Source organism: Peromyscus leucopus, chromosome 1 (assembly GCF_004664715.2).
Source record: "Peromyscus leucopus breed LL Stock chromosome 1, UCI_PerLeu_2.1, whole genome shotgun sequence".
Taxonomy (NCBI): Eukaryota; Metazoa; Chordata; class Mammalia; order Rodentia; family Cricetidae; genus Peromyscus; species Peromyscus leucopus.
The window spans coordinates 95,035,091-95,058,522 of record NC_051063.1 but is presented as its reverse complement, the minus strand read 5'-3'; the positions used below and the strand labels follow the sequence as shown (position 1 = coordinate 95,058,522).

General features: G+C 42.7%; 1 protein-coding gene across 1 annotated transcript; it reads left to right on the top strand.

Annotated features, from left to right (window-relative positions):
* The first annotated feature begins 168 nt into the window (after positions 1-168).
* Positions 169-18,793, top strand: Wee1 (WEE1 G2 checkpoint kinase). Its single transcript, XM_028894632.2, has 11 exons — positions 169-1,075; positions 2,384-2,589; positions 4,194-4,254; positions 4,377-4,549; positions 4,912-5,033; positions 7,987-8,133; positions 12,151-12,246; positions 13,054-13,139; positions 13,858-14,028; positions 14,285-14,430; positions 18,160-18,793. Exons 1-11 carry the CDS (start codon positions 497-499, stop codon positions 18,314-18,316), a joined length of 1,944 nt encoding a protein of 647 aa, XP_028750465.1. The 5' UTR covers positions 169-496; the 3' UTR covers positions 18,317-18,793.
* The last annotated feature ends 4,639 nt before the right edge of the window (positions 18,794-23,432 follow it).

The following is a 23,432-nucleotide window of genomic DNA, read 5'->3' as shown; positions in this document are numbered from 1 at the left end:
CCCGCGGCGCCACGACCCGCCCAGGACTGGCGGCGCGCCCAGGCGGTGGGGCGTGGCCAGCGAGTTCGCGCCAAAATCGCGTAGCTGGTTCCTCCCCCGCGGGCTACGTCGCGCCCTCCCTGTTTTTTCAAACCCGGGGCTGGGCGGGGATTGGTGGGCTGGGCCCTCACGTGGTTAACGGTCGCGGGAAGCCGCGGAACGCGAACTTGCGGCCGAACTTGCGGAGACCTTCGCCTCGTCCCGGGACTGGCCAGTGTCCACTGGACTGACCGCGCCGCGGCCGTCGCCGTCGCCGCGTCGGGAGCTTGGAGCGCCTCGGAGCCGCCACCCCGGGTGCCGCCGCCGGCGCCGGAGCGCAGGCCTGCTGCAGCCTCAGTCCGGCGCGCCGGATCGCACGTGGCGGACCCGCCCCCTGGGCCAGCCACGACCTGGACGCCGCCGGCCTGTGCTCGCCCGTCCTCCGCTCTCCGTGCTCCGCCGTGACTGCAGCCGGGAGATGAGCTTCCTGAGCCGACAGCAGCCGCCGCCTACCCGCCGCGCCGCGGCCGCCTGCAGCTTGCGGCAGAAGCTCATCTTCGCCCCGGGCAGCGACTGTGAGGAGGAAGAGGAGGAAGAGGAGGAGGAGGAAGGCAGCGGCCACAGCACCGGGGAGGACTCGGCCTTCCAGGAACCCGATTCGCCGCTGCCGTCCGCTCGCAGCCCCGCCGAGGCCGAAGCCGAGCGCCGCCGCTCGCCCGGCGCCGAGCCCAGCAGCCCCGGAGAGCTGGAGGACGACCTGCTGCTGCGGGGTGGCGGCGGGGCCGCGGAAGCGGCGGGCGGCGGCGGCGAGGGCGACTCTTGGGAGGAGGAGGGTTTCGGCTCGTCGTCGCCCGTCAAGTCACCGGCGACCGCCTACTTTCTGGGCCCCTCGTTTTCGCCGGTGCACTGCGGCGGCCCGGGGGATGCGTCCCCGCCGGGTTGCGGGGCGCCGCGGGCCATGGAGGGCCCTGGCTCGCCGCCGCCCGACTATCCAAGCACCCCGCCGCACAAGACTTTCCGTAAGCTGCGACTATTTGACACGCCACACACGCCCAAGGTAAGCGGGGGACCTTGGGCGTGTTCCAGGGCCTTTAAAAAATAAAAAAAAAGGCCGCGGCGCTGCAGCCGAGCGCGCCGCTGTTGGGGTTCGGTTACATAACCGCCCCGCCGCACCCCGCTCGCTGTCCTGCGCCGCCACCAAAAAAAAAAAAAAAAAGTTGGCAGCCCCTCTTTTTGGCTCTGCCCAGAAGTTGTCGGTTAAGATTATGTAACTGAACAATGGGCCTGGTCTATAACTTCTTCATCTTACAAAGGGGCTGGTCCCCGCTGTCCAGGTGGCTGAGGATTTGGCCCCGGTGGCGCGGTGTGCCGGGATGCCGGCTTGGTGCGGGCCACCTGACACTCCCAGCCATATGCTGCCTTTTAAACGCGGTGATCGGGCCTGTAATTTGGGGAGCACGGGTAGAAGGAGTTAGGTTTTTTGTTTTTCCACCTGTACTTGTGGTTTCGTATTTATTATATGGCGTTAGAGAGGCTGCGTTTCCCTTTGGGAATTCTCTGCGTTTACAGTCATGAAGTCATGATTACAACAGGTAGTTTTTGACTTGTCTTTCGGGACTTAGTATTAGAGCTTTGTGTTACCCTGGCGTTTTCTCTGACGTTTTGTTGGCCTGTGTGTCAAAATTGGTGTGTCTTAAAGAAGTGTGTGTTCAGCACCCGTCCGGAATAACCCGTGAACATATGCACTCTCACTGGTGAAATACTTGAGAAGTTACACGCACATAAAAAAATCAAGATCACATACTTTCCCCAAATTAAGACAGACATGGCACCTGTAAGTTTAACACAGAAAGAAGCCTTTAAAGGGAGTCTGTATTTATTGATTTCCATGCACCTCCTCGAGAATACGTGTGTTTTTGAGCGTTGCTATTTTATTAGCCGACTTGCCCAAGGCAGGTTCCCTCTAGTAGTGAGGGGAGGAGTCCAGTGAGGTAGCCTTCAAAAGCCTTCTTGAGGTGGATGTGGGGACTTTTTGAGACTCGTTGCTTTTATTTTTAGAATGTTGAAAGAACTTGTTAATTTTTAGTCACTATAAGCGTTCCTTTTAAGGACTAAGAACCGGTTTTTACTTTGCTATCTTTTTCAGATAAGTAGTTAGTGTTCAACCTGACCCCTAAGTCAGCCACTGTTTATTTTACTTGAAATAGAAGGAAGGCTTGTGTGTTCCCACTCCCTTGTGCGTTGTTCTTTTCCCCAGGTGGGGGAGTGGGATCTCTCCCTGCATGGGTTCTTCGTTCACTATGTGATGCCACTTAGAAAGGCCAGTGGAAGGCTGTATCCTGAAGATTGTCTTTTCCTTTCCCAGAGTTTGCTTTCCAAAGCTCGAGTAATTGATTCCAGCTCTGTTAAACTCCGGGGTGGTTCTCTATTCATGGACACAGAAAAATCAGGAAAAAGAGAATTCGACACACGGCAAACTCCTCATGTGAATATTAATCCTTTTACTCCGGATCCTGTATTGCTTCACTCCTCAGGACGGTGTCGTGGGAGAAAAAGAGCATATTTTAATGAGTAAGCCTCTCTAGTTTGGTTCCTCTATACACCTAAGATAGGTTCCAAGTGCTATCAAAATTCAGTCTCTACGTTCATGAATGAATGTCTGTGCTCTGAAACTTTTCACTTCATTAGCCCTCAGCTTGCAGGAGATAGATAGATCATCTGTAGAAAAGAAGCGGTGTGGGCTCTGTGAGTCCGAAGTCAGCCTGGTCTACAGAGCGAGTTCCAGGACAGCCAGAGCTGTTACACAGAGAAACCTCGGTCTTGAAAAACAAAACAAAACACAAAGTGGTCTAAGAAAGGAAAAGAAGAAGAAACGGTGATTCCTGGAGATCTCTCAGGCTGAGGTGTTTGAGAGCTCTAGCTGTCCTTGGGTTCAGTTCTTAGCACCCGTGGGGTGGCTTACAACTGACCGAGACTGTTTCCAGGGGACCCACTGCCCCTTCTGACCTCTTCAGGTCCTAGGCATGCATGTGATATTCATACATGCCAAAACCTTTTATTTTTGCTTAAAAAAACAAAAACAAAACAACAAAAAAACCTAGACCAGGCAGTGGTGGTGCACACCTTTAGTCCAACCACTCTGGCCTGAGGCAAGTGGACCTCTGAGTTTGAGGCCAGCCTGGTTTACAAAGCAAGTTCCAAGAAAACCAGGACTTAAACAGAGAAACCCTGTCTTGGAAAAAACAAACAAACAAGGCCTAGATTTCTATCAGTTATTTATTTATTTATTTTGATATGCATTGGTGTTTTGCCTGCATGTATGTGTGAGGATGCTGGATCCCCTGGAACTGGAGTTAGAGATAGTTGTTAGCTGCTGTGTGGGTACTGGGAATTGAACCAGGGTCCTTTGGAAGAGCAGCCAGTGCTCTTAACCTGTGAGTCATCTCTTCAGCCCAAAATCTAGATTTCTTGTCAGACATCTAGTGTCAACTAACCTGAGTTGTTATTACATGTATTTATTGTGTATGTGTGCAGGTCACACACGTGGAGGTTGACTTTGGGGACTTGGTTCTCCTTCCACTGTGTGGGTCCCTCAGATGTCAAGAGGTGGCTAGAACCCTTACCCTCTAGAACCCTTACCCTCTAGAACCCTTACCCTCTAGAACCCTTACCCTCTAGAACCCTTACCCTCTAGAACCCTTACCCTCTAGAGCCAGCGGTTCTCAACCTTCCTAACCTTTTAATTCAGTTCCTCATATTGCTATGATCCCAACCGTAAAATTATTTTTGTTGCTACTTCATAACTGTAGTTTTGCTGTTATGAATTGTAATGTAAATGTCTGATATGTATTTTATATTACCCCAAAGGGATCTGGACCCACAGGTTGAGAAGTGCTGCTTTGAGCTATCTTGATGGCCAGAGATTTGATTTATAAAAGTTTCAATTTTGGTCTGTGTAGCAGTAGTCTAGTCAGTGAGCATGTCTCAGTAGGGATTTTTTTTTTTTCTTCACAGTTTAGTCAAATTTTAGGGTTACAAAATGAACTATATGCTTTCTTTTTTATTTCTACCCATTAAAAAATCCATTTCACTCTATGGTTAGTAGGTAAAATTTTTAACCTTAAGTTGATGTGTGTTTTGATATATTGGTAAAAACACATGTATTCTTCTTTCAGTTCCTCTGAAGACATGGAAGCCAGTGATTATGAGTTTGAAGATGAAACAAGACCTGCTAAAGTAAATAGCTTTTTATATTTTAGTTAATATATGTCTGCATGTTACATAAGCAATAGAACCTAGGTAGAATAATTTTTAAATTTCATCTTTGTATTATACCTGGATACTCTCCTTTATTACAGAGAATTACAATTACTGAAAGCAATATGAAGTCACGGTATGAAACTGAATTTCATGAGCTGGAGAAAATTGGTTCTGGAGAATTTGGTTCTGTGTTTAAGTGTGTGAAGAGGCTAGATGGATGCATTTATGCCATTAAGCGATCAAAAAAGCCATTGGCTGGCTCTGTTGATGAGTATGTATTAAATATTTTTGTCTTTTGTATTTTGTCTCCTTTGTTATTGATAAACATTAAAGTTTTAGGTAACCAAACACCTAATGCTTTTATTAAGACTGGGTCTCATGTAGCTCAAGCTAGCCTTGGTGAACTCACTATATACTGATGATTTTGAACTCCCATTCTCCTGCCTCAGTTTCCCTGATGGTAGGGTTACAGTGTGTACTACTATGCCAGTTTGCATAATTCTTAGTTCTCTTACATCACTTTTTAGCATACCATTAGTTTGAAAAGGTCGTATTTACTTTATGGTGCTTCAGATGATTTAATTTAGTCCTGAGTAGAAATGATTTAACATCCTGTTAATATTTTTCTTCTAGGCAGAATGCTTTGAGAGAAGTATATGCTCATGCTGTGCTTGGACAGCATTCCCACGTGGTTCGCTATTTCTCTGCATGGGCAGAAGATGACCATATGCTTATACAAAATGAATATTGTAATGGTAAGTGATGTTATGTTCATTCATAAACTTCTAAGTTTAAAAATACACACCACAAGAATATTCATTACGATCTTCCCCAGCTCTCTTTCTCGTGTGTGTGTGTGTGTGTGTGTGTGTGTGTGTGTGTGTGTGTGTGAGAGAGAGAGAGAGAGAGAGAGAGAGAGAGAGAGATTTTTAAGATAGGGTCTTACTGTGTAACCCTAGTTGGCCTGAAAGGCTTTGTAAACCAGGCTGGCCTTAGACTCACAGAGATCCACATGCTTCTGCCTACCCAATGTAGGGATTAAAGACATGTGCTACCCCACCTGGCTCCCTTTCTCATCTTTTATCCAGAAGAGTAACGTGAGTTTCAAGTTGGAAGCCTTATCGGTTCTGTGGCATCTACATACCTCAGTAGTAGAACTTGTTCTATTTATATGCCTGTCACTCAGTGCTGAGCTTCTGAGAAGACAGCATACTGGTAGCCTGGCCGTGTCTATTTTGTTATTTCCTAGCACACAGCATAGTTTGTGGACATACAGGAAAGATTATCTTAGTATGTTACAGTCTGTGGTTGTACAAGAATGATACGATGAGATGAGGCAGTTACAATAAATTGATTGGGTTCTCTGTTTTGGAGGCTAGGAAGTCTAAGAACATGCCACAGCATCTGAGGTGGTCATTCAGGCTGTATCTTTCCATGTGGAACGTAGGGTTTTCACTGTATATTCCTGGATGGAGCTCTATATATACAGACTAAACTGTCCTCCAATTCACAGAAATCTTCTGGCCTTCCTGAGTGCTGGGATTAAATGCACGTGCCACCACTCCTGGCCCCTTTTATTTCTTTTTCAGTGGCAAATGTCATGATGACAGTCCTTTCCTTTGCTGCACTAGGGTTGAACTGAGAGTCTCTAGAATGCTCTCAAGTGCCCTACCTCTGAGCTATATCCTCAGTTCTTTTTATATTTTGTTTTATGACTTGTTTTGCTAAGCAGTTTGCCAGAACTGGCCTTGAGCTCATACTCTAGCTAAAGCAGACCTTGATCTTATGATATTCCAGCAGGTTTGTACCACAAGGCCAGACTTAATTTAACATTAATCCGTTCTTGAAGGTACAGCCCTCTGACCTATTTACCTTTACTAAGACCCAGCTTCCAACACTTGAACTTTGGGATACACATTCAAATCATAAAGGAGTTTTCAATGAATTTTCACTGCATTTAGCTTTCACATTTTGTGTGCTTCTAACATAGATGTCAGTTTCTCATAAAAGGACAATGACTCCATTCATCTAAATTTAGCCATTTCTTGAAATTATTCTGAAATCCTTCTTTATTCCCACCATCTGTTCAGTCTAGTTTACTGCTAGAATTCATTAATACATCTGTATTAAGTAAGGTTTTAGGTTTTTCAATACAGGGTTTATCTGTGTATCCCTGGCTGTCCTGAAACTCACTATGTAGACTGAGCTGGCCTCGAACTTACAGAGATCCTCCTGCCTCTGACTTGTGAGTGCTGGGATTAAAGGCATCCTCCACCACCACCACCACCACCACCCTCCTGCTAAGCCTACCGAGTGGGTTGTTTCTATTTTTAAATTGTTTCCATAAAGATTAGAGAAGTGTATGGTTTAGGGGGCCACAGAGATGGCTCAGTGCTTACTGTGCAATAACAAGCACTAGAGTACAAATTACAGCATCTATGCAGCAAGTTAGGCTTCCTGAATATGCCTCAGACCCCTCCTCAGCTCCCAGGGAAGCAGAGACAGGAGAATCACTGGGGCTTGCTGGTTGGTAGTATAGCTGAGTGAGCCCTGTGTTTAGGGAGAGACGCTGCCTCAAAGAATCCTTTTATACTTTCCAGATGGACACACATAAGAACATTCACTTACACATACACATATATAAATCTTTGTTAAAAGAAAGAATACAGCTGTATGTGGTGGTGCACGCCTTTAATTCTAGCACTGAGGAGGCAGAGGCAGCAGGATCTTTGAGTTCAGGGCCAGCCTGGTCTAATCAAGTTCCAGGACAGCTAGGGCTATTACACGAAGAAATCCTGTCTCAAAAAAAACAAAACAAAACAAAAAAAACAACAAAAAAGGAAAAAAGAAAGGTAGTTGGGTGTGGTGCTGTACTCTTTAATTCCAGTACGTGGGAGTCAGAGGCAGATGGATCTTAGAGTTTGTGGCCAATCAGCAGGGCTATATAGAGACCCTGACTCGAAAAAAAAAAAGAAATAAAGGTTTAGAAACATTTGATGGTAAGGTTTATTCTTGTTCATTTTCATAATAGCTAGTAGTCTAATAGTTTGTGAATCAATAATGATGTAGGTAGTAAAGACCTCTTCCTTTCCCTGCTGTAAGTCAGTTTCTTGGTTTATTTAGAGACATGGTCTCATTATGTAGCTCTGGCTGGCTTGAAACTCACAGGTGCTTGCCTGTCTCTACTTCCAGAGTGCTGAGGTTAAAGGTGTGTGTCACCATGCCTTGCTCTTGTTCTACTCTCTGGAGGTCCCCCTCAGAAAAAGAGAAAGAAACTGATGTTTTACTCTGAGAAAGTGAACTGAGTTGGTTGCTGAGGTTAACAAGTTTAAAGAAAATTTAAATCATGTTTTCCCCTCAGCGCTGAGAATCTAACCTAGGGCTTATATATACATGTTCACTAGGCATTGAATCCTGCTATTTTTAGATTTTGAGACTAAGTTGACCAGACTAGCTTTAAACTCATTTTGTAACCTAAGCTGGCCTCAAACTTTTGGTCTTTCTGCCTTAGACTCCCAAATAGCTGGTATTATGTGCCTAAATCACCAGGCCTGGTGTTTAAATTGTGTTTTCTATATTTCTTAGTATATTTTATACTAAATAATAAATAAAAGTTGTTCAATGTAAAGAGAAGGGAAAATAATACATTTTTACAAATTTTAAGAAGGAGAAATTAACAAAAATGTTAATTTTTGCTGTCTTTGTTAGGTGGGAGTTTAGCTGATGCTATAAATGAGAACTACAGAATCATGAGCTACTTTACTGAAGGAGAGCTGAAGGATCTGCTTTTGCAAGTTGGCCGGGGCTTGAGATATATACACTCAATGTCTTTGGTTCACATGGATATAAAACCTAGTAAGTATTCCATATATCTGACTGTGGAACCTGAATATTGGGAATAAATTACTTCATTGTAGCAATATGCAAACATCTTCCTATTTTTTTCATTGATTACTTACTAGTATTTTATAATGGGAGGAATAGGTGCGCGCGCGCCACACACACACACACACACACACACACACACACACACACACGCCCAAGTATTTCATAGTTGAAATCATTTAAACTGGTATCTGTTTGAGGATCATACTATGTGTCTGGTTATATCATTTTCTTTTTTCAGGTTTCACTCTTCTACTTTTTTTTTTAAATATATAACTTATTTTTATTTTCTATTCATTGGCATTTTGCCTGCATGTATGTCTGTGAGGGTATCAGAAGCCCTGGAACTGGATTTATAGACAGATGTGAGCTGCCATGTGGGTGCTGGGGATTGAACCTGATCCTCTGGAAGAGCAGCCAGTGCTCTTAACCACTGAGCCATCTCTCCAGCCCTTCTACTTTTTTTTTAATTTATTTATTTATGTATGTATGACTGCAGGCCAGAAGAGGGCACCAGATCTCATTACAGATGGTTGTGAGCCACCATGTGGTTGCTGGGAATTGAACTCAGGACCTCTGGAAGAGCAGTCAGTGCTCTTAACTCTGAGCCATCTCTCCAGCCCGCCCTTCTACTTCTTAAAAATGATAGACTTACTCCTACAGATGCACTTCTCTGTTTTTTGTTTGTTTGTTTCTTTTGGTTTTTCGAGACAGGGTTTCTTTGTCTAGTTTTGGTGCCTGTTCTGGATCTCTGTCTATAGACCAGGCTGGCCTCAAACTCACAGAGATCCACCTGCCTCTGCCTCATGAGTGCTGGGATTAAAGGCGTGTACCACCACGGCCCGGCTCACTTCTATGTTTAACTGGTTGCTTTCTTGTATTTTTAGCATCTGTCTTTCTTATATTTCCTATAAATTGGAAGTTAGAAGGGTCGATGGATTCAAATTAATCATTGCAGGCAAGGTGCTTTTCTTAAAAACCAGCAACAACAAAAACCAATTAGCTGGCAATGGTGGCGCACACCTTTAATCCCAGCACTCAAGGCAGAGGCAGGTGCATCTCTGGGTTTGAAGCCAGCCTGGTCTACAGAGCAAGTTGAAGGATAGCCAGGGCTGTTAAACAAACCCTGTATGTGTGGAGCAATTAATTTTTAATTTATATGTATGTATGCATTTGAGTGAATTTATGTGCACCATATGCAAGCAGGAGCCTTTGGAGGCTAGACAAGCATGTTGGATACCTTGGAACTGAAATTAGAGGCTTTTGTGAGCCACCACATAGGTGCTAGCACCCAACCCCAGTCCTCTGCAACAGCAGTAAGGACTCTTGACCGTTGAGCTATCTCCACATTCCTGGCAATGTTCCTTTAAATTGAATTTTACAGATTAAAAAAAATTTGTTTTTATTCTAAGAGAGCATGTTGATTTGATAATTTTAATTTTAAGTAGTTTTATACAACTTGTGAATTGCAGTTAAAATTTTTTCAACTGAGTAAAATTTTTTAAAAGGAAGAAAAAAAACAAATGTAGTGGCATACACCTTTAATACTAGCACTTGAGAGGCAGAGGCAGGAGGATCTCTGGGATTTGGAAGCCAGGCTTGGTTTATATAGTTAGTTCCAGGCTAGCCAGGACTGCATAAGTAAACCCCTGTCTCCAAAAAAAAGGAAGGAAAGAATGTTTGGACATAGGTATGAGATTAGCATCTGTAAAGTTAGGCAATACTGCTTTATCTTATATTAAGAAACAAATACAGTGAATCTTTGTATAACAAGATTCAAAGGCTAGAAATACTAAGGGACATAAAGTTAATTTTTTTGTGTATGGTACTGGGGTTGAAAAAAATCCAAATTTACAAATATCACCATAAATATATTTTCCTATAAAGTGAAACTGCAGAGATGAGTAATAATTATGGTGTACTAAAATCAATATTACATTGATAAATCTATTAAAATGAAATATGCAGGTCTGAAGAAACGGGTCAGTGGGTAAAAAGTGCTTGCTGTGCAGGCATGAGGACCAAAGTTCAGATCTTTGACATGTGTGTAAAAGTTGAGTACACAAGTGTGCATCTGTTGCCCCAGCATAGGAGTAAGATGAAGACAGACACTGACGGGTCCTGGGAACTCGAGGGCTAGCCAGTGTAGCCAAGACTAAAAGTTCTCGGGGCAGTGAGAGACCTTCTCTCATAGAGTAAGATAGTGCGGATGAAGGGAGACAGCTGACAGCAGTGTCTGGCCCCCACATCCGTATGTCATACACCCATATACCAAAAAACAAATCTGCCACTCCAACTTACATCAGTTATGAGGTTACTTTTAAGAAAAACAAGTATTGGCCAGGCAGTGGTGGCGCACGCCTTTAATCCCAGCACTTGGGAGCAGAGGCAAGTGGATCTTTGTGAGTTCAAGGCCAGCCTGGTCTACAGAGGACAGGCTCCAAAGCTACACAGAGGAACCCTGTCTCAAAAAAAAAAAAAAAAAAAAAAAAAAAGACAAGAAAAAGAAGTATTGTTTGCAGTAGGAAATAAGCCATAAACAGTGTTGGATGTAGGTACTGCATGGTAGCTAAATGACCCATTCTTTCATTCCAGCCTGATAGCATTAGTTTAAAATTAAGTTGTTGGAACTGGAGAGAGATTGATTGGCAGTTTAAGAGCTCTTACTATTGCAAAGAACCCAGCACCCACATGGTGGTTCACAACCATCCATAACTCCATTTGCAGAGGAGCCAATGCCTTGTTCTGACCTCTGTGGGCAATGAGTATATACATGGTGCACATACATACATACATGCAGGCAAAAATATTCATAAGATAAAATTAATAAATCTAAAATAAGATTAGTGGGTCCTTTTTTGTAGCATTAGATTATTGTTAGCTTTTGTATTTTCTTTTTTTTTTAAAGATTTATTTATTTATTATATATATAGCATGTATGACTGCAGGCCAGAAGAGGGCACCAGATCCCATTACTGATGGTTGTGAGCCACCATGTGGTTGCTGGGAATTGAACTCAGGACCTCTGGAAGAGCAGTCAGTGCTCTTAACCTCTGAACCATCTCTACAGCCCTTTTGTATTATTTTCTAAGTTAATAGAATACTGAAGATTAATATATGGGCAAAAGGTCTTATGCAGTGACTCCCAAATATTTAGAGGTCATTGCTAAATTAAAATATATTCCCTAGGGCGGTGGTGACACACACTTTAATCCCAGCACTCCTGAGGCAGGGGCAGGTGGATCTCTGAGAGTTCGAGGCCAGCCTGGTCTACAGAGTGAGTTCCAGGACAGGCTCCTAAGCTGCACAAGAAACCCTGTCTCAAAATACCAAAACCTGAGGCAGGAGAGGTGGCTCAGAGGTTAGGAGCACTGGCTGTTCTTCCAGAGGTCCTGAATTCAATTCCCAGAAACCACATGGTAGCTCACAGCCATCTGTATGAGATCTGATGTTCTCTTCTGCCATAAAGGTATGCATGCTGATAGAGCACCGGTATATATATATAAAAAAAAATCTTTAAAAAACAAAAAACAACTAAATCTATATGTATTCCCCAGGCATACAGCCTCATCTTTATCCCTTGAGGTTGTTATTCTCACTAAGATTGGGGTAGAATGTAATAATCTGCATTTTTTAAGGCTTTCTGGATGATTTTTTTCCTGTGATGGTTTAGTTTTTTCCTTGTACCATATAGTTTCTGAGGATTGAACTCAGGTTGTCAGGCTTAGTAAGAAGTGGCTTTACCCACTGAGCCATCTCACTAGCTTTATGGATTTTGTGTTTTGTTTTTTAAGGTAGGGTTTCTCTGTGTAACAGCCCTGGCTGTCCTGGAGCTTGATTTGTAGACCAGGCTAGCCTTGAACTCACTGAAATCTGTCTGCCTCTGCCTGAGAGCTGGGATTAAAGGCATGCACCACCACGCCTGGCTCTCTTGGTAATGTTTATATTTGGCCTTGTTTGTTAAATATGGTTATTATTACTAAACAGGTAATATTTTCATATCTCGAACCTCGATCCCGAATGCTGTCTCTGAGGAAGGAGATGAAGATGACTGGATATCCAACAAAGTTATGTTTAAAATAGGTAAAACTATCTTGTTAACTGTTATAATAATTCAGGTTAAAATTAAGAGAGGGGTTGGTGTGTGTGTGTAGGTGTAGGGTGGGCATGGCTGGCATGCATGTGCAACAGAGCATGTGTGGATGTTAGAGGACAGGCTTAGGTAGTAGTCCTCATGTTCTATATTGTTTCAAGTTGGGTCTTTTATTTGTTGTGCACTGCTTTGCCTAGCTGGCCTGTGAGCTCCTGGGATTTTCCTGTCTCTCCCTCCCATCTTGAGGTAGTTCTGGGTTTGCAGACATGTGCTCCTGTGTTGACTTTTAGATGGGTTCTGGGGATCTGAACTCTGATAATATTTACTTACTCTTGATAAAATCAAGCATTTTATTCACTGAGCCATCTCTGTAACCCTCTTTTTGAGTGTTTGCCTTAATGTAAATGCACCATGTATATATGCTTGGTGCCCGAAGAGGCCAGAAGAAGCATCCCCAGGGACTCAAGTAACAAGTAGTTGTGAGCTACTATGTGCATGCTGGGAACTGAACTTTGGTCCTTGGAAGAGCAGCAAGTACTCTTACCTGCTGAGCCATCATCTCTCCAGCCCATGTACTAGACTATACTTTGAGACAAGATTTCATGTATTCCCAGGTAGGCTTCCTTGAACTTGCTGTATAGCCCAGATAGCTCAGGATCCTCCTGCCTCTACCCTGAGTCCTAGGATTACAGGCATGTGTTGTCATAGCTGGTTTATATGGTTATAAATACCAAGCTTTGTGCATGCTGGGTAAATACTCTGCTAACTGAGCTACTGTGCTTTTCTAATACGTCTAGGTGATCTTGGGCATGTGACAAGAATCTCTAGTCCACAAGTTGAAGAAGGTGATAGTCGTTTCCTAGCAAATGAAGTTTTACAAGAGGTAATTTATTTTTCCTTGGTTTATAGTATTTGCTTTGTTGACAGAAGACTGGTTTCAAATATGTTGAAAATTAAGCAACTAGTAGACTAAAATTAGAAAGTCTAAACCATCACTGAGGGATATTTAATCTGGCAAGGATTCTGATGGCATTAAAAGTTGTTCCATACACTACGAGTGGAGCTTCAAAGTTGCATAAGCCTTTCTAGAGACCAAACTGTCCACTATATTGTATTTAAAAGTCACAATTCCACTGACCCAGAATTTTCAGCCCCAGAAGTTTTTTTTCAACATCACAACATGACAGATTCAGTATACAAATCATGTATACATAGAGAACAATGTGAAAATGTTGTATTTACTAAGGAAGTGAAAGGTAAATTATGACATAGTGTGCTATATAAAGTCTAATTAGTCTCCTTGCTCTTCTCTCCATGCACATTGTCTACATATTCATCCCCAAAGGCATGATACTTGCTTATGAGCATGTCATTGGGCAACTGATAAAGTAGCATCTATTTTTAGATATGTATTTAACCCCTCCCCCAGTTTATTTGTAATTAAAAAATCATCTTCCTAAATTTAGCAGCTTATTTTCTGAATAGATGCTTAAATGTGGCATTGAAAAAGTTTCTAATGTGATTTTACATTAAGCTATCATGGTATGCAATATTTTATTTTGACCACTATCTTAATTTTTTTTCTCTTTTAAATTTTACAGAACTATAGTCATCTACCGAAAGCAGATATTTTTGCCCTTGCTCTCACAGTCGTGTGTGCTGCTGGTGCTGAACCCCTCCCCAGAAATGGAGACCAGTGGCATGAAATCAGGCAGGGTCGATTACCTCGGATTCCACAAGTGCTTTCCCAGGAGTTGACAGAGTTGCTAAAAGTGAGTGGTGTTTTGTTTGTGAAGTACTCCAGTAACGCCTCAACATTTCACTAAGTAGTCGTCTTTCGTTTGTTTGGGTTTTTTAGAGATAGGGTTCCTGTAGCTCTGACTGTCCTGGGAACTATGTAGACCAGGCTAGCCTCGAACTCAAGAGATCTGCCTGCCTCTGCTTCCGAGTGCTGAGATTAAAGGCGTGTGCCTCCATGCCCAGCCATAAGTAGTAGTTTTTAATCCCAGTTTTGCTTCTGTTTCTCAGGTTATGATCCACCCTGATCCGGAAAGAAGGCCTTCGTCGATGGAGCTGGTGAAGCATTCAGTGTTGCTGTCTGCATCTAGAAAGAGCGCAGAGCAGTTACGGATCGAACTGAATGCTGAGAAATTCAAAAATTCTCTTTTGCAGAAGTAAGGAGGGGTTTTGTGTTTTGTTTTGACTCTGTCATTCTCATTGGTGCTCAAATTTTGAGAGATCATTTAGGGTTTTGTCAAACTTTGTAATTATGTGCTTTAGGAATATTAAGTGGGATTGGGGCATTGGCTCAGGTTGGTAAGATTTTTCCCACATAAACACCAGGACCTGAGATTTTAAAAGGTTTGTTACCATCCCACTTGTAAGAAGCTGGGCACAGAGTCTTGTGTCTGTAATCTCAGTGCTGGAGAGGCAGAAACAGGTGGGGTCCCTACCTGAATTCAGTCTCCAGCTGAATCATTGAGCTCTAGATTCAGTGAAAGAGGGCTGGAGAGATGACTTACCAATTAAGAGTACTGGCTGCTCTTCCAGAGGACTGAGGTTCAATTCCCAGCACCACATTGGAGGCTCACAACTGTTTGTGACTTCAGTCCTGGGGGACCCATTGCCCTCTTCTGGCTCTCTTGGTGCACACATAAAGCACAGACATACATGCATATAAAACAGTCACCCATACACATAAGACATTTTTAAAAAAAGCTTTATGTTGCAAACATTAAAGATTTTGAGTATTAAAGAAAGAATAAAGTAGATGTTAATTGAGCAAGACATTTAATGTTGACTTCTGGCATCCACATGCACTTGTACAAGTGTGTACCTGCACAACTAGACACACAGACAAATATTAAGGATGAGTTGAGTGTAGGGACATAGCCATGTGATCCCAGCTGCTGGGGAGACAGGCAGCAGGATCACAAGTTCAAATTTTTCAACAGTGTTGAAGCTCAGCCTGGGCAACTTGGTAAGACCCACCCTGTCAGCCGGGCGGTGGTGGCGCACGCCTTTAATCCCAGCACTCGGGAGGCAGAGCCAGGCGGATCTCTGTGAGTTCGAGGCCAGCCTGGGCTACCAAGTGAGTCCCAGGAAAGGCGCAAAGCTACACAGAGAAACCCTGTCTCGAAAAACAAAAAAAAAAAAAAAAAAAAAAAAAACCAAAAAAAAAAAGACCCACCCTGTCTCAGAAAGTAAAGGGTCAGCGAGTGGTGGTGCACACTTCTAATCCCAGCACTCAAGAGGCAGAAGAAGGAAGAGCTCTGAATTAGAGGCCAGCCTGGTCTACAGAGTTAAGTTCCCAGTCAGCCAGTTTTGCATAATGAACCCTGTCTGGAAAAAAAGGATGGGGTTGGGTTAGTGTTAAGTGCTAAGCCCAGCATGCACAAGGTCCTGGATTCATCCTCAGCACAGAGGCCTGAGGGGAAAAAATGAGATGGGATATAAAGAAAGGGTAAAGAGAAGGCTCAGTGGTAGAGCTTTTTGTCTAGGATGTGTGATGTTCTATATTCAAAAACAAAACAAAAAATATTTAACAGTGTGGCTGTTTGCAAGTGTTCATTGTCTCCAAGCTCTAAATCATGGTAGAAGCTAAATCAACCTTAGCATATTTCCGCTAGACTCTCACCAAAATTAATGTTTCCCTATAGCATTTTCTTCAGCCTGTTTTATGAAATGATGAAATTAATGTCAACAATTATGTTGCTACATGGTTTGTGTTTTTGTTTTTTGTTTTTTTTTTTTTTGGTTTTTCGAGACAGGGTTTCTCTGTGTATCTTTTCGACTTCCCCGGATCTCACTCTGTAGCCCAGGCTGGCCTCAAACTTACAGAGATCCACCTGGCTCTGCCTCCCGAGTGCTGGGATTAAAGGCGTGCACTGCCAAAACTGCCCCTTTTTTAAAATTTTTATTGGCATGTATAATTGTGGAAGAGGGAATATAACACTGTGCATACATGGAGGTCAGAAGACAACTTTTAGAAGTCTGTTTTTTCTTTCCACTTTTATCTGGGCTCCAGGGATTGGATTTAGTTCGGTAAATTTGTGTGACAAGTGCCTTGCTTGCTAAACATCTCACCTGCTTGGTAAAACGGTTCTTATATTTGACCTGAGGGACTTGGCAGTTTCAGAAAGCTGGTTGCAAATATAAAGTTGATTTAACCAAAAAAAAAAAAAAGTTGTATGTGTTGTATGCATACGTGTACCCATTTGTACAGAAACTGAAGGTGAATGTCAGTTGTCTACCTCTCTCCTCCGTAATGTTCCCCTTTCATTTTTTCCCTGTGTAGACCAGGCCTCAACTCAGAGATCCACCTGCTTCTGCCTCTGCAATTAAATTTATGTACCACCATAACAGGCCTAATTTTTGAAATTAGGAACTCATTGAACCTGGAGCTTGCCAGCTTAGCTAGACTGGCTGTCTGGCAAGCCCCAGGATTCTCCTGTCTCTGCCTCCCAGCTGAGATTACAGGCTTGTGCTATCACACCTATACTGCTTCTCACCCTCATAGGTGAGAACCATATCTGTGGCTCTACGTTGAGCTAAATCTTCAAACTCCCACCCTGCTTTCTGTGGGTGCTGGGAGTCCTCATGCTTATTTTTTTTAATTACGTTTCATTTATTTTGTGTGTGCGCATGCACATGCCATGCTTTGATCTTTCTACCATGTGGATTCTGGTGATCAAACCTCAGGTTGTCAGACTTGGTGGCAGGTATCCTCATCATTGAGCCTTGTCACCAGCCCCAGGTGTGGCATACCCATATAATAGCATCCCCTGCACCTCAGTGCTAGGGATTGAACACAAGGCCTTTCCCTATGCTAGGCAAGTTCTGTAGCAATGAGCTATGCCCCTCAACCTTTTTACTTTTTGAAGTAGTACTTCATCATATAGTCTAGGCTGGCCTCAAACTCAGTATGTAGCCAAGGCTAGCTTTGAACTCTTCCTTCTATTTCTCTAACCTCACCCCTTTGTGCTGGGATTAAAGGCGTGTGCCACCACCGCCCGGCAAAATTATACTTTTTGTCTTTGATATACATTGAAGTGTAATTTGGAATTATTTAAGACCCAAAGTCCTTAATAACATCTTTATTGTTTAATTCTAAAAGCACAAGTCATAAATTTGAATATATAAGTTAAAACTCTATGTTATATTTTTCAGTTTCTCAATTGCATCTCAGATAATTGATAGTATGTGAATATTTAATGACAATTCTCCTAGTTTGGGTTACTATTACTATGATGAAACACCATGACCAAAACAACTTGGGGAGCAAAGGGTTTATTTGACTTACATATCCCAGTCCATTGAGGGAAGCCAGGCAGGATCTCAGAACAGGGCAGGCACCTGGGAGTGGGAACTGATGCAGAGGCCATGGAGGAGTGCTGCTTTCTGGTTTGCTCCTCATGGCTTGCTCAGTCTGCTTTTTTGTTTGTGTGTTGGTTTGTTTTTTGTTTTTCAAGGTTTTTCTGTGTAACAATCCTGGCTGTCCTGGAAACCACTTTGTAGACCAGGCTGGCCTTGAACTCACACACAGATAGACAACTTCCTCTGCCTCCCAAACCCAAGTGCTAGGATTAAAGGTGTGCACCACTAGCTCAGCCTGCTTTTTTATAGAACCCAGGACCACCAGCCCAGGGAGGCACCACCACCCACAACAGGCGGGACGCTCCCACACCAGTCATTAATTAAGAAACAGGCTTGCCCACAGCCTGATCTTGTAGAGGTATTTTCTCAGTTGAGGCTCCCTCCTGTCTGGTGACCCTAGCTTATGTCAAGTTGGCATAAAACTAGCCAGCACAGCAATTCTGTTTGTATTTGGCCTCTTAGACTTTTTCCATAGGATTAATACAGTAGGTAAATTAAATGTCTTGCTTCCTTTTTTATTTTTGTAGAGAACTCAAGAAAGCCCAAATGGCAGCCAAAGTTGCAGCTGAGGAACGGGCACTCTTCACGGATCGGATGGCCACTAGGTCCACCACCCAGAGTAATAGAACTTCTCGACTTATTGGAAAGAAAATGAACCGCTCTGTCAGCCTAACTATATACTGAACTGTTCACATCCCCACTGCCCCCACAAAAAAAACTGTGACAAGAGGAAGCTAGGTTGAAATCACTGCTAGAATCCGCTTTGCATTTACTTTGTCCATTGGGATCAGTAGTTTTCCTGAAATGCCTTGTAGGACTTAAGTGAATTACAGTTGAGAGCTATATTCTGACTTGGCTATGTCAGGCGTTTGTCTCATCTTCCCGTCTGTTTCATGTAGGATGTCAGTCACTGTTGGATGTTCCACCAGCCTTTGCAGGGTTAACCACTGTGGTGGTATGCTGCTTATCATTCACTATTGCAGTGTAATGAAAGGTATCTTTCCTTGTTACGACCCTTAGAAAGGACTCAAGGGCTTTACTGGGAACATCCTCTCCCTTCAGAAAGGGAGACACTCAGAGACTAGTACTACTCAGCCTCCGATGTACCTGTGTCAGTCCATGTCTCTTTTTTCTATTGTGAATTATACTTGTATATCCAACTGGAGCACTTTAGGCATCGTGTGCACCATGGAATGGTCGTTCTGTGGGCCTTGCCTTGTGAATTTGCTGCTATTTTAGTTTCCTCTTGCTGTAAAACTAGCATTAAACAATCATTGTTGTTAATAGGCTTTCTTTCAAAACAATTATGTGAACTGTGTAGCTGCTCTTCATGAAAAGCAGCTTTACCTTTTTTTCCTTTGGACTTTGAAGCTAGTGCATTGAAAAAATGCACCTATCCCTCCTTGTTTGAACGCTGTATTAATGTAGTATAATTATTACTGGTTTTGTAATTTTTTTCTTATAATGTCTTTTCTCTGACTTTAAAACGTTTCCTTTCTCCTGTCAAGTCTTGTACTTGGTTGTAAGGTTAGCCTATTTTTAAATGTTTCTCCCGGTTTCTCTTCAATATTTGTGTATATAAACCGATCTTGGTAATACTGTACATAGCTGTTTGAAATGCCAGAATGACTTCTGACTATTCCAAGTTTTACACAAGTTTTATACCTGTGATTAGCCATTTGACTAACAAGGTTTGGCTAATAGATGTTGCCCTCCAAAAGGAAAAAAAATGTCTCATTTGTTTTCCTATTAACTCATTGACTGGTGTATTAAAAGTCGCTCTGTGCTTACCTTAATTGTCTAAATCTTCATGGTGCTTGATTTCTATTTTATATCCCCTCACTGCTACATTACAAAATATAAGACATGCCTATAAAGTGATAAGAACAGAGTGTGCTTTCCTCTTTGTTGCTGGCTCTTTGAAATAGGTTCTCACCTTATAACCCAGGGTGGCCTGAAACTTAGCTCTCTCTCCTCAATCCCAGTGCTGGACTTAAAACCTCTACTGCCTATTTTGATGGGATGTGGAGCTTACTGGCTCTTTAATGATGTGCTTTTAGTCCATGTTAGTTATATCTTGAGCTTCCATGAGTTTTGAATGCTTTTATCAGTATAAATGATATATTTAAGCATATTGCATGTTCTTGCATGTGACACTAGAAATGAGGTATAATTTAGAAAAGTTCAGGTACAGTGGATAAAATATGTGTAATTCATAGCTTTCTAACTAGATGAGTCACAGAAAAACTTAAGAGTTCTAAGAGACTGGCTTATGCGTGCGTGTGTGCGTGCGTGTGTGCGTGTGTGTGTGTGTGTGTGTGTGTGTGTGTGTGTGTGTGTTTGCACGCAATGAAGACAACCTAGGCCTTACCCTTGCTAAACGCCCCTTCTAAACACTCAACCCAGTTTATTTATTTTTTTATTATCTTTTATTTAAAGATTTTATTTGTGTTTATGTTTTGTTGGCATGTGTGTATGTAAACCACATCTGTGCCTGGTGCCTGTGGAGAGATCAGAGAGGGCATCAGATCCAACCGGTGATCGTGAGGTGATCATGAGCTACGGTGTTGGTGCTGGGAATAGAAATGGTCCCTGCAAGTGCTGCAAATGCTCCTAACTGCTGAGCAATCTCTCCAGCGGTTTTTGATATTTAAAATACTTTTTTGGCGGGCAGTGGTGGAGCACGCCTTTAATCCCAGCATTGGGAGGCAGAGGCAGGTGGATCTCTGAGCTCAAGGCCAGCCTGGTTCTCTCAGTTCCAAGACGGCTACACAGAGAAACCTGCCTGGAAAAACAAACAAAACAAAAATCCAAACCGTACTTTGTGTGGCATTTTGAGAGGTGAATGCATGCTATGGCAGTGTGGGTCGCAGAGGACAGCTTGTGCAGGTCTCCTTCCCTGTGGGTTGACCTCAGATTATCACATTCAGCAGCAAGTCCTTTACCACTGAGCCATCTCCATAGCCCTAGTGGCATGTTTTGTTTGCTTTTTGTTTTGTTTTGTTTTTGACAGGGCTTTGCTTTGTCATTCAGACAAATTTCAAGACCCTTTTCTTAGCCTCAGTGCTGAATTAGGATTATTTGTCACTATGCCTAGCCCTATGGCATCTTAAGCTAAATTTAGAGTTTAGGCCTGAGTTCCTCTAAGGAGGGTAAGGAAGGAAAGTGCTTCAGTTCAAGGCCTGCTGGGTTCCACAGTGATCTCTAGGCTAATCTGGGCAAAGTGTAAGAATGTAAAAACAAAACAGGGAGCTGTGAGAGGTAGATGGATACATTAAATAAAAGCTGGTTGGTATATGAAAGACTGAAGAAGCAGAAGAGATGCCCCACCCCTGTGATAGCAACACTTGGATGAGAGCAAGAGGATGGATACAGGTTGGAAGCCAGATTGCTGTTTAGCAAGACTTTGTCTCAACAGAAGAAAGTGTACAAAGTGGATAGGCCAGAATAGTGTCTCAACTCCTTTAAAACCATCACTTGGCAGAGGCAGATGGATCTTTGTGCGTTTGACACCATCCTGGTCTATATAGTGAGTTCCAGGCCGGCCAGACTACACAGACACTTGTCTCAGAAGCAAGAAAAAGTGGATATTTGGTGTCTGTTTTGATCATTTTCAAGTTTCCAAAGTACATTTTTCTAGTACACTAGCTTCAAAGAAACATCCAAGTTTTTTTTTTTTTTTTTTTTTTTTTCTAGACTGAGGACCAAATCCAGGGCCTTTGTGCTTGCCTATAGGAAGTGCTCATACCACTGAGCTAAATCCCCAACCCACATTTAGTGTTTTTCATTAAGATTTGTGGTAACATTCACACTTTTAACAGTGTTAGCTTAAGTATTAAAAAAATTGATATTTGATGTAAAAGGAAATCGATTTTGGTTTTTGTTTTTTGGGACAGGTTCTCTGTAGCTCTGGGGAGCCTGTCCTGGAACTCACTCTGTGGACCAGGTGGCCTCAAACCACGATATCCACTGCCTATGTCTCCTGAATGCTGGGATTAAAGGCATGCACTACTACTGCCCTACTCAGAAATATTAAACCATCTGGAAGTTGCTAAGAGTTGTGCTTAGATTCGATATAAGATACTTTGAATCATTTTGTCTCTAAGAGGTAGAATAAGACAGTAGAAATTAGTTTTGGGGCCTGGCAGGATGGTTTACACCAAGCATGGTGACCTTAGTTCATCCTCAAATCACATGGTAGAGGAACCCCACTTGTCCTGTGACCTTCACCTGCATGGCCTGTCACATGTATGGCACACACACATACATAAAATAGAAGGAGTGTAATTTTTTTTAAATTTAAATATATGGTTGGAGAGATGTTTTGGCTAAGCAGTTTAGAGCACTTATTTGGTTGCAGAGTGCAAGTTATTCTAAGCACTCACATGGGCAGCTCACAGCTATTATAACTCCAGATCCAGGGCATACCAATGCCCTCTTTGGATCTCTGGTATGGTACACACACAGGTGCACTACCATGTGTGTAGGCAAAATACTCATTAATAAATTTGTATATTTCTGCAGTTGTATGTAACATATTATATGCTTGTGCCTGTGGGAAATTCAAAAGCGGTGTCAGATCCCTGGAATTGAGTTACAGATGGTTGTGAGTGATCCATGTGGGTGCTGGGAATTCAAACCTGGTCCTCTGCAAGAGCAACAAATGCTGCTTAACACTGGAAGCATGTCTGCAACCCTAAAAAAGCTTTGTTTTTAAATAGTATTTGCTTTACTAGGGACTCGGATTAAGTTACAGGAGATTCATGGGTATCATAATAACAAGAAATGTGTTGTCATTTTAGTGGAGTTGGGTAAGGTATTGTCTTTGAGTAATGATTAAAAAATGTGAGATATTCAAGAAGAATAGTATGAAGAGGAGTGCTATTGCTGTTTGAGGCAGATTTACCATTTTGATAAACTTGTTGAAGGCTGACTTTATATTTAAAACTGTTGCTTATTTATCTGCCAGAAAAAAATTTTTTGCTAGATATGAGCAATACCCCTTTTAATCAATGAGCTAATTCTACATTTTTTGAAATTATATTTGTTTTTGTGGGCGGGTAGTGCTCATGTACCTTGATGTGCCTGTGGAGTCAGAGGACATCCTTCAGGAATCGCGGGTTTTCTCTATCATATCGGTGCGGGAGATTGCTCTCAGGTCTCCAGGCATGGCAGTGAGCACCTTTACTCCAGGAAGGACAATTTTCAAGCTTTGTTTTTTGTGTTTTCCCAACTATACTTTGTTCCAGAGGTCAAGAAAATTATGGAATTAACAAAGTTCCCAGGCTGTATAGAGAACCTGATTCAATCCCAGAACTCATATAAAAAAGCCAAGCATGGGTGGTATATGTGCTTTAGGGCTTGCGGGCCAGCTAGCCTAGGCTACTTGGAAAGGTCCAGGCCGAGTGAAATCTTGCCAACTCAAAATCATGGTGCATGTTACCAAGAAATGAGCAGCTCAAAGGTTTGTGCCTCAGGTGCACATGTGTGTGCAACAGATAGTGCACATCACACACCACCAACACTACACACTAGAACTAAGGTCAAGAGCATCCCAGTGGTTAAAGATTAGCATGGCTGCACTTGCAGAGACTGGATTCAATGTCGAGCATCATTCCAGGTCTTCTCTTATGCCGTGAACTGCCAGTGCCAGGGATCTGACGTCTCGTTCTGGCCTCTTGGCAAAGCAGGAATGATGTAGTATCTATATACAACATACAGGCAAACCATATAAAGATATTTTAAAACACAATTGCACTCTGTACTAAGAACTGAAGTTTACCTAACGGTATAGTCTTAG